The following is a 12511-nucleotide window of genomic DNA, read 5'->3' as shown; positions in this document are numbered from 1 at the left end:
TCCATCTTTCATTCTGAGACTCCCGTATTCGCCGCCAGAGCGCGCAGGCGGATTTTTAATTTTTGCGCCACTGCGCATGCGCGGGTATTTGAATTCGCCCGGTTAGTTCTTCAGGTGGCGCTGCTTGTAATAAATAAATAAATTTATTTATTTTGTGGTCAGCTGACAGCTGTCATTTTTTTTATTTAATTAATTATATTAAAAAAAAAAACTAATAATTTTTTTTATAATTATTTAATTGTTATAAAATTAGTAATAGTTTTTATAACACTAAATTTAGCTGACATTTTTATGAAAATTAAGCTAGCCGACATTTAAAAATTTTTATAATTTTTTTTACTAAAAAAAATTATTACAAACATTAAAAAAAAAATTTGAAAAAATGTAAGTGCAATTTAAAAAAAATATTTTTCAGTTCTAATTTAATAAATGAAGCAGAATCAAAAAATTAAAAATGTCGGATAACTTTATTACTATATTTTTACATTTTTAATTAAATTAGAACTAAAAAACACTTTTTAAAAATTGCACTTAGTTTTTCGAGTTTTTTACAAATGAAAATATTTTTTTATTATTTTGCAATGATTTTTTTAATAAAAAAAAACTCTAAAAATTTTTAAATCTCGGCTAAATTAATTTTTAAAAAGTTTTTGGTGTCAGTTAGCAGCTTGTGTCATTTTTTAATACTAAAATTAAGACACCTACTTATTTTAATAAATAAATAAATTTATAATGGTCAGCTGACAGCTGTTATTTTTTTAATTTTATAAATTAATAGTAATAAAAAAAATACTTTAATAATTTTTTATTACATTTTTTTTTATAATCATTTAATTTTTATAAAGTTATTAAAAAGTTTTTAATGTCAGTTAGGTTAAGTGTCATTTTTTAAAATACTAAAATTAAGACACTTATAAGTGTAAAAAGTGTAAGTATACTTTTTTTAATAAAGAAATGAATTTATATAGTGGTAAGCTGACAATTTTTTTAATTTTACAAATTAATTATGACATTACAGTAAACTGATTGACCAATTTTGAATTTTATTTAACAATTAAATTAATTCTAAAAAATTATTTTTAAAAAATTGCATTTTTAATTTTTAACAATTTCTACATGTATATTTTTTTTTTGTAATTTATTTATTAACAATAGTTCTAAAAATTATCAAATATCTGCTAAATTAATTGCAATAAAAAAAATACTTAAAAAATGTTTTTTGTAATTTTTATTACAATTATTTATTTTTATAAAATTATTAAAAAGGTTTTAATGTCAGTTAACATTTTTTAATACTAAAATTAAGTCACTTTTTTTAATAAATAAATAATGAAATCAACTGACAGCTGTCAATTTTTTTAAATTAATTAATTGTAATAAAAAAAGTACTTAAAAAATTCTTTATTAAATTTTTTTTATAATTATTTAATTGTTATAAAATTTTTAAAAAGTTTTTAATGTCAGTTAACATTTTTTAATGCTAAAATTAAGACACACCTGTCACTTTTTTTAAATTTTGTAATTCCAATAAAAAAAATAGTTAAGAAATGTTTTTTTGTTTTAACAAGTGGAATTTTTTAATTAAAATTTGTTTTAATTTAAAACAATAATTAAATAATTATTAAAACTTGTAATAATTATTTTTAATTAAAATTTTTAAAGTCAGTTAACTTCAGTGTCTTGATAAATAGTCATGCGCCATTTTTTCAGAGGAGAAATTTCTTACCGACTGAAACAGAACAACAATGGCTACACTTCAGCATGAGTTGACGTTGTGAAATCAACCTCTGTAATATTTTTATTTGTAAGTCTAATTTTTAATTTATTAATTATTATTAATATTTGCAAAGTTCTTCATTAAAAAATAATTCTTCACGTCTAAAAATTGCAAGTAAATTTTTTTTTATAAAAAAAAAAAAAAACATTTATTTAATAAAATTAATTGTAAATAACTTAGGTTGGATGTAAATTGATGCTCGATGAACGATGGCACGATCATCAATATCATCATCAGACCCGGTGTCATCATACATGGACGGTGTCAATGTCAAAATAGCAGAAGCTTATAAGCCTCCTAGGAAAGTAACACTCCCAGCAGCTTACAACAACAAATTTCCAGATATCACTCGTTATAATTATGATTTTAGCGTTGAAAGGTCTATTCTAAATAAGGTACTATGATAAATTTAATTATAGTTTTATATCAATTGAATTATTATAAAAAAAATTTAATAAAAAAATTCTACATGTAAAAATTAAAAATTATTCGTAGAAATTTTTTTAAGTATTTATTTATTGTAATTGATTTGTTATAAAAATTAAAAAATTAACAGTTGTCAGCTGGCTTAAGTGTCACAATTGTAATTGATAATTTATTATTTTAAAACTGTCAGCTGGAAGAATGGCGGAAAGCGAGGAAAGAAAATAAAGAAGCGCGAGAACAACGTATAGAAGAAAGGAAGAAACGCGAGCAAGAAAAAGAAGAACTGACTAAAAGTAACTCGCCGTCATCTCCAGAAGTACTTCCACTGCCAGTTAAAGTTGCTCCAGCACCCAAGACTACTATACTTACTCCCCAGCCGCTGTCTCCGCCCTGCGATCTCCAGGATATTGATCTTAATGTCAAGTCCAATGGGCTAGACTACGCGGACTTTGACAACGATACGTCTAGTCCTTTTGATAATATGGAATTGAAGACCATTAATGATATGGAGGAACTCGCTCAGGTGTTTATTTATTTATAAACATTATGTCATGCAAATATTCATTTTTAACATAATAATTAATCAGGTTGTTGAAAATATTCATTTTTAAGGAAATAATTCATAAAATTTTTATTGCCAAAAAAAATATTATTACATTTATTTAGCATTACATAGATAAAATAATTTTAATTTTAGAATCTCTAGATACATAATTAAGAAATGACATTGTATTTTGTAAACTATTGACATTTTTAAAGATATAAGCTCATTCTGATGTTACACTCATCGAGACCTTTCATTTGAGTACCCACATCAATTTTTCATATATTTTATATATTTATATATATGTATATATGAAAAATATATTAAAAATGCATGTGGGTACTCAAATGAAAGCTCTTGAAGAGTGTAACATCAAGATCAGCTTATATCTTTAAAAATGTCAATAATTAAGAAATTACCTTGTATCTTGTAAAATATTGACATTTTTAAAGATATAAGCTCATCCTGATGTTACACTCATCGAGACCTTTCATTTGAGTACCCACATCAATTTTTCATATATTTTATATATTTATATATATGTATATATGAAAAATATATTAAAAATGCATGTGGGTACTCAAATGAAAGCTCTTGAAGAGTGTAACATCAAGATCAGCTTATATCTTTAAAAATGTCAATAATTAAGAAATTACCTTGTATCTTGTGAAATATTGACATTTTTAAAGATATAAGCTCATCCTGATGTTACACTCATCAAGACCTTTCATTTGAGTACCCGCATCAATTTTTCATATATTTTATATATTTATATATATTAGATATATGTATATATGAAAAATATATCAAAAATGCATGTGGGTACTCAAATGAAAGCTCTTGATGAGTGTAACATCAGGATGAGCTTATATCTTTAAAATATATATTATATATATGTATATATGAAAAATTTATCAAAAATGCATGTGGGTACTCAAATGAAAGCTCTCGATGAGTGTAACATCGGGATGAGCTTATATCTTTAAAAATGTCAATAGTTAAGAAAGTTCAGTGCAATTTAACAAAATTCATTATTTATTTATTTATTTATTTATTGCTAGGTTTTACAACCAACATCACAGTGGGTACCACCAGCTCGAATAGAAAACATACTTAAAGAACTAACTTTAGAGACCAAACTTAATGAAAGCAATCATCACAACGACACGGACACTATCAACAAACTAGAAGATAAAAATGACAACAACAATTTTGAATCTAAAAGAAGAAACATTTCTATAATTGTCGAAGAATTAGAACGCGAGTTAGAGCGCTCACATATGGAGGTAATTTAATTTAAATAAATCAATTAAAAAATATTTTTAAAAAAAATCAATTAAAAAAAAAAAAATTAAAAATAAAATTTTCAATTAAAAAATAAAATTAAAAAAAATTTTTTTTTTTAATTAAAAATAAAATTTTTAATTAAAAAATAAAATTAATAACATTTTTAATTAAAAAATAAAATAAATAAATTTTTAGTTAAAAAATAAATTTACGAAAAAAATTTTTTTTTAATTAAAAATAAAATAAAAATAATATTTTTAATTAAACAATAATAATAATAATAAAATTTTTAATTAAAAAATAAAATAAAAATAAAATTTTTAATTAAAAAAAAACAGAACTGGAAACCCTGGCCAGACCTAGAGAGCCCGGATTTATCTAACACAAATAATAAAGAGTTGGTGAGCCAAGAATCAACAGCAATAACAAACGTCCTGTCCAGCTTATCATCAGACGAGGACAGGAAGCTAGCGAAGCACTTGAGCGACATGGGATTCCCGTTATCGCGCGCAGCGCGCGCGATCAGTGATCTCGGTGGTAAGGATAATAAGAAAGTTGTTGAATATTTACTAGCCGTCCAGTGCTTAGAGGACATGGGATTGCCCGGAGATGACGCTGAGAAAGCCCTGGCACTCAATGAGTACGACCAGGAGCGGGCTAAGAAGTATCACGATAACTTGTCTACTCTAAAAGATCTTGGATTTTCGGAGGACGAGGCTTCCAAGGCCCTGCTCAATTGTGATAACGACCGCGATAAAGCTCTAGATTACTTGTGTGCGTAGCTTACTTTAATAATATCGGTCTAAGTATAAATAAAATATTAAGTAGACTCTTTTAATTAAATAGAATTAACCAGCTTGCTACTCTTTAAGCCGATTTTACGTACTTTAATATCAATTAATTGATTAATAATAAATAAATAAATTACTAAAGTAGTATTGAGTAGTCACTGAAGGCTGATTAATTGCTTTAAATTTGTACATTCACCGACAATCTTTATAAATAAATAACTAATTTTAATTATTATTAAATATTTATTTCTATGAAATATTATATCACGTTTGCTCAAAGTCCAGCTTTGATTTTTCTTAACCGTTGTAGTAATCCCAAGTCAGAGTTTCTATTCCGTGAGATTGGAAATCGAAAATGCTCGCACAGCTGAAATATATTTTTTTTTTTATTTTTAATTAGTAAGGTAGAAGTAAGTAAAAAGTACCATTTGTGGCCAGTGTACCTTTTTTTGACAACTTGATTATAAATTATTGTATAACTATTTTTATAAGCACAAGACTTTATGAATTCAATTCGTATAAATGTATTATTATTGACATTTTTAGATACAAGCTCATCCCGATGTTACACTAATCGAGACCTTTCATTTGAGTACCCACATCAATTTTTCATATATTTTATAAATATATATATATATATATATATATATATATATATATATATATATCAAAAATATATGAAAATGCATGTGGATACTCAAATGAAAGCTCTTGATGAGTGTAACATCGGGATGAGTTTATATCTTCAAAAATATCAATGATTAGGAAATGACCTTGTATCTTGTCAACTATTGACATTTTTGAACATATAAGCTCATCCTGATGTTACACTTATCGAGACCTTTCATTTGAGTACCCACATGCATTTTTTATATATTTTTCATTTATACATATATATAATATATATAAATATATAAAATATATGAAAAATTGATGTGGGTACTCAAATGAAAGGTCTTGATGAGTGTAACGTCAGGATGAGCTTATATTTTTAAAATATATATTATATATATATGTATATATGAAAAATATATCAAAAATGCATGTAGGTGCTCAAATGAAAGCTCTTTATGAGTGTAACATCGGGATGAGTTTATATCTTCAAAAATATCAATGATTAGGAAATGACCTTGTATCTTGTGAACTATTGACATTTTTAAAAATGTAAGCTCATCTTGATGTTATACTCATCGAGACCTTTCATTGGAGTATCCACATGCATTTTTTATATATTTTTCATATATACATATATATAATATATATAAATATATAAAATATATGAAAAATTGATGTGGGTACTCAAATGAAAGGTCTTGATGAGTGTAACGTCAGGATGAGCTTATATTTTTAAAATATATATTATATATATATATGTATATATGAAAAATATATCAAAAATGCATGTAGGTGCTCAAATGAAAGCTCTTTATGAGTGTAACATCGGGATGAGCTTATATCTTCAAAAATATCAATGATTAAGAAATGACCTTGTATCTTGTGAACTATTGACATTTTTAAAAATGTAAGCTCATCTTGATGTTATACTCATCGAGACCTTTCATTTGAGTACCCACATGCATTTTTTATATATTTTTCATATATACATGTATATAATATATATATAAATATATAAAATATATGAAAAATTGATGTGGGTACTCAAATGAAAGGTCTTGATGAGTATAATGTCGGGGTGAGCTTATATTTTTAAAATATATATTATATATATATATGTATATATGAAAAATATATCAAAAATGCATGTAGGTGCTCAAATGAAAGCTCTTTATGAGTGTAACATCGGGATGAGTTTATATCTTCAAAAATATCAATGATTAGGAAATGACCTTGTATCTTGTGAACTATTGACATTTTTAAAAATGTAAGCTCATCTTGATGTTATACTCATCGAGACCTTTCATTGGAGTATCCACATGCATTTTTTATATATTTTTCATATATACATATATATAATATATATAAATATATAAAATATATGAAAAATTGATGTGGGTACTCAAATGAAAGGTCTTGATGAGTGTAACGTCAGGATGAGCTTATATTTTTAAAATATATATTATATATATATATGTATATATGAAAAATATATCAAAAATGCATGTAGGTGCTCAAATGAAAGCTCTTTATGAGTGTAACATCGGGATGAGCTTATATCTTCAAAAATATCAATGATTAAGAAATGACCTTGTATCTTGTGAACTATTGACATTTTTAAAAATGTAAGCTCATCTTGATGTTATACTCATCGAGACCTTTCATTTGAGTACCCACATGCATTTTTTATATATTTTTCATATATACATGTATATAATATATATATATAAATATATAAAATATATGAAAAATTGATGTGGGTACTCAAATGAAAGGTCTTGATGAGTATAATGTCGGGGTGAGCTTATATCTTCAAAAATGTCAATAGTTCACAAGATATAAGGTTATTAGTCTATGAGTAATTCATAAATTCTAAAAAAATTGAACTTGATTAGTTAAATCTTTCACAAATTAACTAAAATATGAAATGGCCAAAACCGGTACTTTTATCCTATATTATATTGATTTTATTTTTTTTAGTCCTTACTTTTGAGAACAGAACAGTGTGATGACTAGAAAGACACACTCCTCACTTTTACCAACTACGATCCAAGCTTCGGTGAAAATAGGTTCCTGGCAGTGGCTGTTTAAGCAGATGCTTATTGGCCCGTTTGATAGTAAATTGTAAAAAATATCGTGCTTTAATGTGTGATATTTATCGAAGAAATCATCTTCTCTGTAATTTTATTATTTATTTTAATTTAATTTAGTTAAAGTCTAACTTTTTAAAGCATTTTAAAATAAGTAATTTGAATTTTCAATATTACAGGGAAATATTGGTTATATAAAAAAAAATTGTAATAATTCTTATGAATTGTTATTTTTAAATTAAGGAAAAAATCCTGGCGTTAATTATAATTATTTAAACGCCTAGGAAAAATATAAGACATACTTATTCTTGTATAAATTCCTTAAGGACAATTCCCATAAAGACACAGGTACTTTGACATCAACCCCAAAGACCTGGAAAAGTTGCCTGGGTAATTCAATAATGTCTTTCTTGATCCTACATAAATTAACCAGCAATTTAATATTTTTATTCACGCTCATCGCCAGCTTGCACCTAAAAAATTTAGAATCAATTAATATAAACAGAAAAAAAAAATATGGAGGAAAATTACCCATTGATCAAGCAATTTTTTCCGTCTTCCCAACCTAGCTCCAGGAGTTGGCACAAAATCGGGTACGATAAGTAGTTGACATTCGGATTGCAGTCGAAAGTTATGTTAACGGGCGATATAAACGAGTTAAGAGGTAAATATCTTAATCTGTTAATTGTTTATTTTTTTTTTTAATGTTTTGTTTTTATTTTCCATCAGATACATGATAAAAATTGAAAATTGGTAGGAGTTTGTATTAAATAATGAAATACCTGTTTGATTTAACGGAGATTGCGGTAAGTGAACACGCTAGTGTCAGGCGATTTGGTATCTCTTCTAAGTTATTATTATCGACTATTAATTTATCTAATTTTTTTAATGACCCCAGCCATTCTGGTAATGTGATGAAATTATTTCTTGATAATGATAAAATTTCCAAGCGTTCTAGTTTTAATAATTCTGAAAAATTTATTTATTTTTAATAAATAAATTAAAGAAGAAATTTATTTTTTTAAAAATTAATGAAAGAAGAAATAATTTATTTTTAATAAATAAAAAAAGAAATAATTTATTTTAATTAATTTCTTATTATTAATTAATTAATTAATTAAAAGCTTATAATTGATTAATCAAAGAAGGAATAATTTATTTTCAAAAAATAAACTAAAGAAAAAATTAATTTTAAATGAATTGACGAAGATAAAATTTGTTTTAAAAAAATAAAGAAGAAATAGTAAATTAACAAAAAATAACAAATTAAAGAATAAATAATTCATTTTAAAAAAATTAAAGAAAATTCATTTTTAAAAAAATTAATTAAAGAAGAAATAATCGATTTTTATTAAATTTAGATTAACGAAGAATTTAATTTTAAAAAGTAATTTAAAGAAGAAATAATTTATTTTAAAAAATAAAGAAAAAATTAATTCATTTTTAAAAATTAAAGAAATTAATTTTTAAAAAAATAAATTAAAGAAGAAATAATTTATATTGATTAAATTCAGATTAAAGAAGAAATTAATTTTTAAAAGTCAATTAAAGAAGAAATAATTTATTTTTATTAAATTTAAATCAAAGAAGAAATTGATTTAAAATAAATAAATTGAAAAAGATAAAATTTGTTTTAAAATAATAAAAAAAAATTAATTTATTTTAAAAAATTAAAGAAAAAGTAATTTATATTGATTTAATTTAGATTTTAATTAAAATTAGATCAAAGAAGAAATTTATTTAAAATAAATAAATAAAAAAAGATAAAATTTGTTTTTAAAAAATAAAAGAAATTAATTTATTTTTAAAAATTAAAGAAGAAATTAATTTTTAAAAAAATAAATTAAAGAAGAAATAATTTATATTGATTAAATTTACATTAAAGAAGAAATTAATTTTTAAAAGTAAATTAAAGAAAAAATAATGTATTTTTATTAAATTTAAATCAAAGAAGAAATTGATTTAAAATAAATAAATTGAAAAAGATAAAATTTGTTTTAAAAAAATTAAAAAAAAATTTATTTATTTTAAAAAATTAAAGAAGAAATAATTTATATTGATTAAATTTAGATTTTAATTAAAATTAGATCAAAGAAGAAATTGATTTAAAATAAATAAATAAAAAAAGATAAAATTTGTTTCAAAAAAATAAATTTATTTTTAAAAATTAAAGAAATTAATTTAAAAAAGAAAATTGAAAAAATTTATTTTAAACAAATAAATTATAGAAGAAATAATTTATATTGATTAAATTTACATTAAAGAAGAAATTAATTTTTAAAAGTCAATTAAAGAAGAAATAATTTATTTTTATTAAATTTAAATCAAAGAAGAAATTGATTTAAAATAAATAAATTGAAAAAGATAAAATTTATTTTTAAATAATAAAAAAAATAAATTTATTTTTAAAAATTAAAGAAGAAATATTTTATATTGATTAAATTTAGATTAAAGAAGAAATTAATTTTTAAAAGTAAATTAAAGAAGAAATAATTTATTTTTATTAAATTTAAATCAAAGAAGAAATTGATTTAAAATAAATAAATTGAAAAAGATAAAATTTGTTTTAAAAAAATTAAAAAAAAATTAATTTATTTTAAAAAATTAAAGAAGAAATAATTTATATTGATTAAATCTAGATTTTAATTAAAATTAGATCAAAGAAAAAATTGATTTAAAATAAATAAATAAAAAAAGATAAAATTTGTTTTAAAAAAAGAAATTTATTTTTAAAGAAATTAATTTTAAAAAGAAAATTGAAAAAATTTATTTTAAACAAATAAATTAAAGAAGAAATAATTTATATTGATTAAATTTAAATAAAAGAAGAAATAATAAATTCATAAAAAGAAGAAATACTTACCTAGAGGTAATTGATTTAAATAATTATCATCAAGTAACAACTGACGTAAAGATGATAAATTTTCAATACTATGTGGCAGTACCTCAATATTATTATCACACAAATCGATAACTAACAACCGATTCATCCTCGACAATTCCTCTGGAAATTTACCTAACTTGTTGCCGGACAAGTACAAGTTAGTTATATTACTAAAATCACATATCCAAGGAGGTAAACATGTCAATTTATTTTCCTTCAAATAGATCTCACAGACCTCATGTCCGTAATGTTTAAGCACTGAAGGCAGTTCCTCAAAGCCTCGGTAATTCCAGTGGAGAATTTTCTTACTTTTTATTTCTTCAATCAATTCCTCCATTCTCTATTTTATTTATTTATTTTATTTTTATTTAAATATTTATTTTATTTGTTTCATATTAAACTGCTAATTTAAGAGTACATTGCAATTATTGAATTGCATGCAGACTACTCGCGTTTCTAGGGCTTACTTCAATCTATTCCTGCATCAAAATATAAAAACTAGGTCATTACCTATTTACCTATATTTACTTATATCAATACTTTGTTTTTAAGGGGCTTAACCAATAAGCTTTACAATAATTATTCTTTAATAGATAATTTTATTTTTTATTCATTTTATTTTATTTTATTCATTATATAAATAATAGAAATATATACATATATCTTATACTAGTTATAAATAAATTTATAGAGTGGAAAATCGATTGTTAAAGTTGTATGCACTGACAGTCTTTAAATTTTCTTTAGTGAAAAATTATAAACAAAATATAATTATTTTTAAAAAATATTTTAATAAAAAAGAAAGACAATTTTTTAAAAATTTTTTTGATTAATTATTTTTAAAAAATTTTTTTTAAACAAAAAAAATACTAAGAAGTGTCATTAAAAATTTTCTTTTAATCATTTAATAAATAAAATTTAATGAAAAATATCAAAATTATTTTTAATATATTAAAAAATTATAAAAATTAATTTAGTAGATATTTAATTATTTTTAATGATATTAAATTAAGCTGTCACTTGAAAATTTTTTAATTTTATTTAACAAAAAAATTTCTTCCACAAAATTATAAATAAAAAATTGCATTTTTTTATTTTTTAAAATTTCTACATGTCAATTTAAAAAAAAAATTTTTTTTGCTATAATTTATTTATTAAAAAAATTATTAAACTTGACAATTTTTTCAATTTTCTTTAACAAAAAAATTGTTTTTAAAAAATTATTTATAAAAAATTGCATTTTTTATTTTTTTTAAATTTCTACTCCATTTTTTTTGCCATAATTTATTTATTAAAGAAAATTAAAAATAATAATAAAGTTTAAATATATTTATTAATTTTTGTGGCAAATAAATGATTAAAAAAAAAAAACAATTTACAAGTTTAAAAAAATTTTAAATGCCATTTTTTATGACACAAGTGGACAAAAAAAATTTTTTTAGAATTTTTTAGCTATTAAATTGTTATAAAAAAAATTCCACATGTGAAAATTAATAAAAATTACAAGTGAAAATTTTTAAAATTAACAGCTGACTTTTTTAAAAATAAATAATAATAAAGTTAGCCGACATTTTTAATTTTTTTATTTTGCTCAATTTATCAAATTATAACTGAAAAATATTTTTTAAAAATTGCACTGATAGTTTTTGAAGTTTTTAACAAATGAAAGAATTTTTTTTGTAATAATTCTTTAATAAAAAAAAATGATAAAATTCTTTAGATGTCGGCTAACATTATTTTCATTAAAAATAATTATAATAAAAGAAACTTTCTTTAATGAATATAAATATATAAATTAAATAATTATGAAACTGAAGTTGACAGACATTAAAAATTTTTTTTTAATTTTATGGCCATTAAATTACTATAAAAAAAATTTAATTAAAAAGTTCCACATGTGAAAATTAATAAGAATTTTTAGAAGAATTTTTTTATTGTAATTAATTAATTTAAAAAATTTTTTAATTGACAGCTTACAGCTTATTTCAGTATCATAAATAATTATTAATTTTTATTTTTCAGATTTTTTCACAAAAGATCATTTTTACCAAAAAAAAACAAAAAATGAATTAAAAAAAAAAAAAAAAAAATAATCCA

At 21.7% G+C, this 12511-nt stretch overlaps 2 protein-coding genes across 3 annotated transcripts; one reads left to right on the top strand and one right to left on the bottom strand.

The window, feature by feature from the left end:
* The first annotated feature begins 861 nt into the window (after window positions 1-861).
* Window positions 862-5054, top strand: LOC123264898 (ubiquitin-associated protein 1). Of its 2 annotated transcripts, none has more exons than XM_044728419.1 (6): window positions 862-928; window positions 1711-1891; window positions 1958-2172; window positions 2394-2726; window positions 3809-4033; window positions 4373-5054. In XM_044728419.1, exons 3-6 carry the CDS (start codon window positions 1987-1989, stop codon window positions 4814-4816), a joined length of 1188 nt encoding a protein of 395 aa, XP_044584354.1. In that variant the 5' UTR covers window positions 862-928; window positions 1711-1891; window positions 1958-1986; the 3' UTR covers window positions 4817-5054. The 2 variants fall into 2 exon arrangements, with proteins under 2 accessions (XP_044584354.1, XP_044584353.1); XM_044728418.1 differs by having other exon boundaries at window positions 863-928; window positions 1711-1804.
* LOC123264900 (leucine-rich repeat and IQ domain-containing protein 4-like) lies at window positions 5055-10946 on the bottom strand. Its single transcript, XM_044728427.1, has 6 exons — window positions 10394-10946; window positions 8313-8499; window positions 8062-8208; window positions 7833-8003; window positions 7428-7616; window positions 5055-5192 (listed from the first exon to the last, which is right to left on the bottom strand). The coding sequence occupies exons 1-6, from the start codon at window positions 10749-10751 to the stop codon at window positions 5123-5125; spliced, it is 1122 nt and encodes a 373-aa protein (XP_044584362.1). The 5' UTR covers window positions 10752-10946; the 3' UTR covers window positions 5055-5122.
* Between the last annotated feature and the right edge of the window lie 1565 nt (window positions 10947-12511).

The sequence above is a fragment of the Cotesia glomerata genome, linkage group LG5 (assembly GCF_020080835.1).
Source record: "Cotesia glomerata isolate CgM1 linkage group LG5, MPM_Cglom_v2.3, whole genome shotgun sequence".
NCBI lineage: Eukaryota > Metazoa > Arthropoda > Insecta > Hymenoptera > Braconidae > Cotesia > Cotesia glomerata.
This window is presented reverse-complemented; position numbering and strand designations above follow the sequence as displayed.

What these genes read in the sequence shown, in the direction of transcription:
- LOC123264898 (XM_044728419.1), top strand. Translation starts at nt 1,987, where the DNA reads ATGGCACGATCATCAATATCATCATCAGACCCGGTGTCATCATACATG. An exon ending in ATATGGAGGAACTCGCTCAG is followed by an intron (nt 2,727 to 3,808) that starts GTGTTTATTTAT and finishes ATTTATTGCTAG; the next exon opens with GTTTTACAACCAACATCACA. An exon ending in TAGAGCGCTCACATATGGAG is followed by an intron (nt 4,034 to 4,372) that starts GTAATTTAATTT and finishes AAAAAAAAACAG; the next exon opens with AACTGGAAACCCTGGCCAGA.
- LOC123264900 (XM_044728427.1), bottom strand. Translation starts at nt 10,751, where the DNA reads ATGGAGGAATTGATTGAAGAAATAAAAAGTAAGAAAATTCTCCACTGG. An exon ending in AAAAATTGCTTGATCAATGG is followed by an intron (nt 8,004 to 8,061) that starts GTAATTTTCCTC and finishes TAAATTTTTTAG; the next exon opens with GTGCAAGCTGGCGATGAGCG. An exon ending in AGGAATTTATACAAGAATAA is followed by an intron (nt 7,617 to 7,832) that starts GTATGTCTTATA and finishes ATAAAATTACAG; the next exon opens with AGAAGATGATTTCTTCGATA.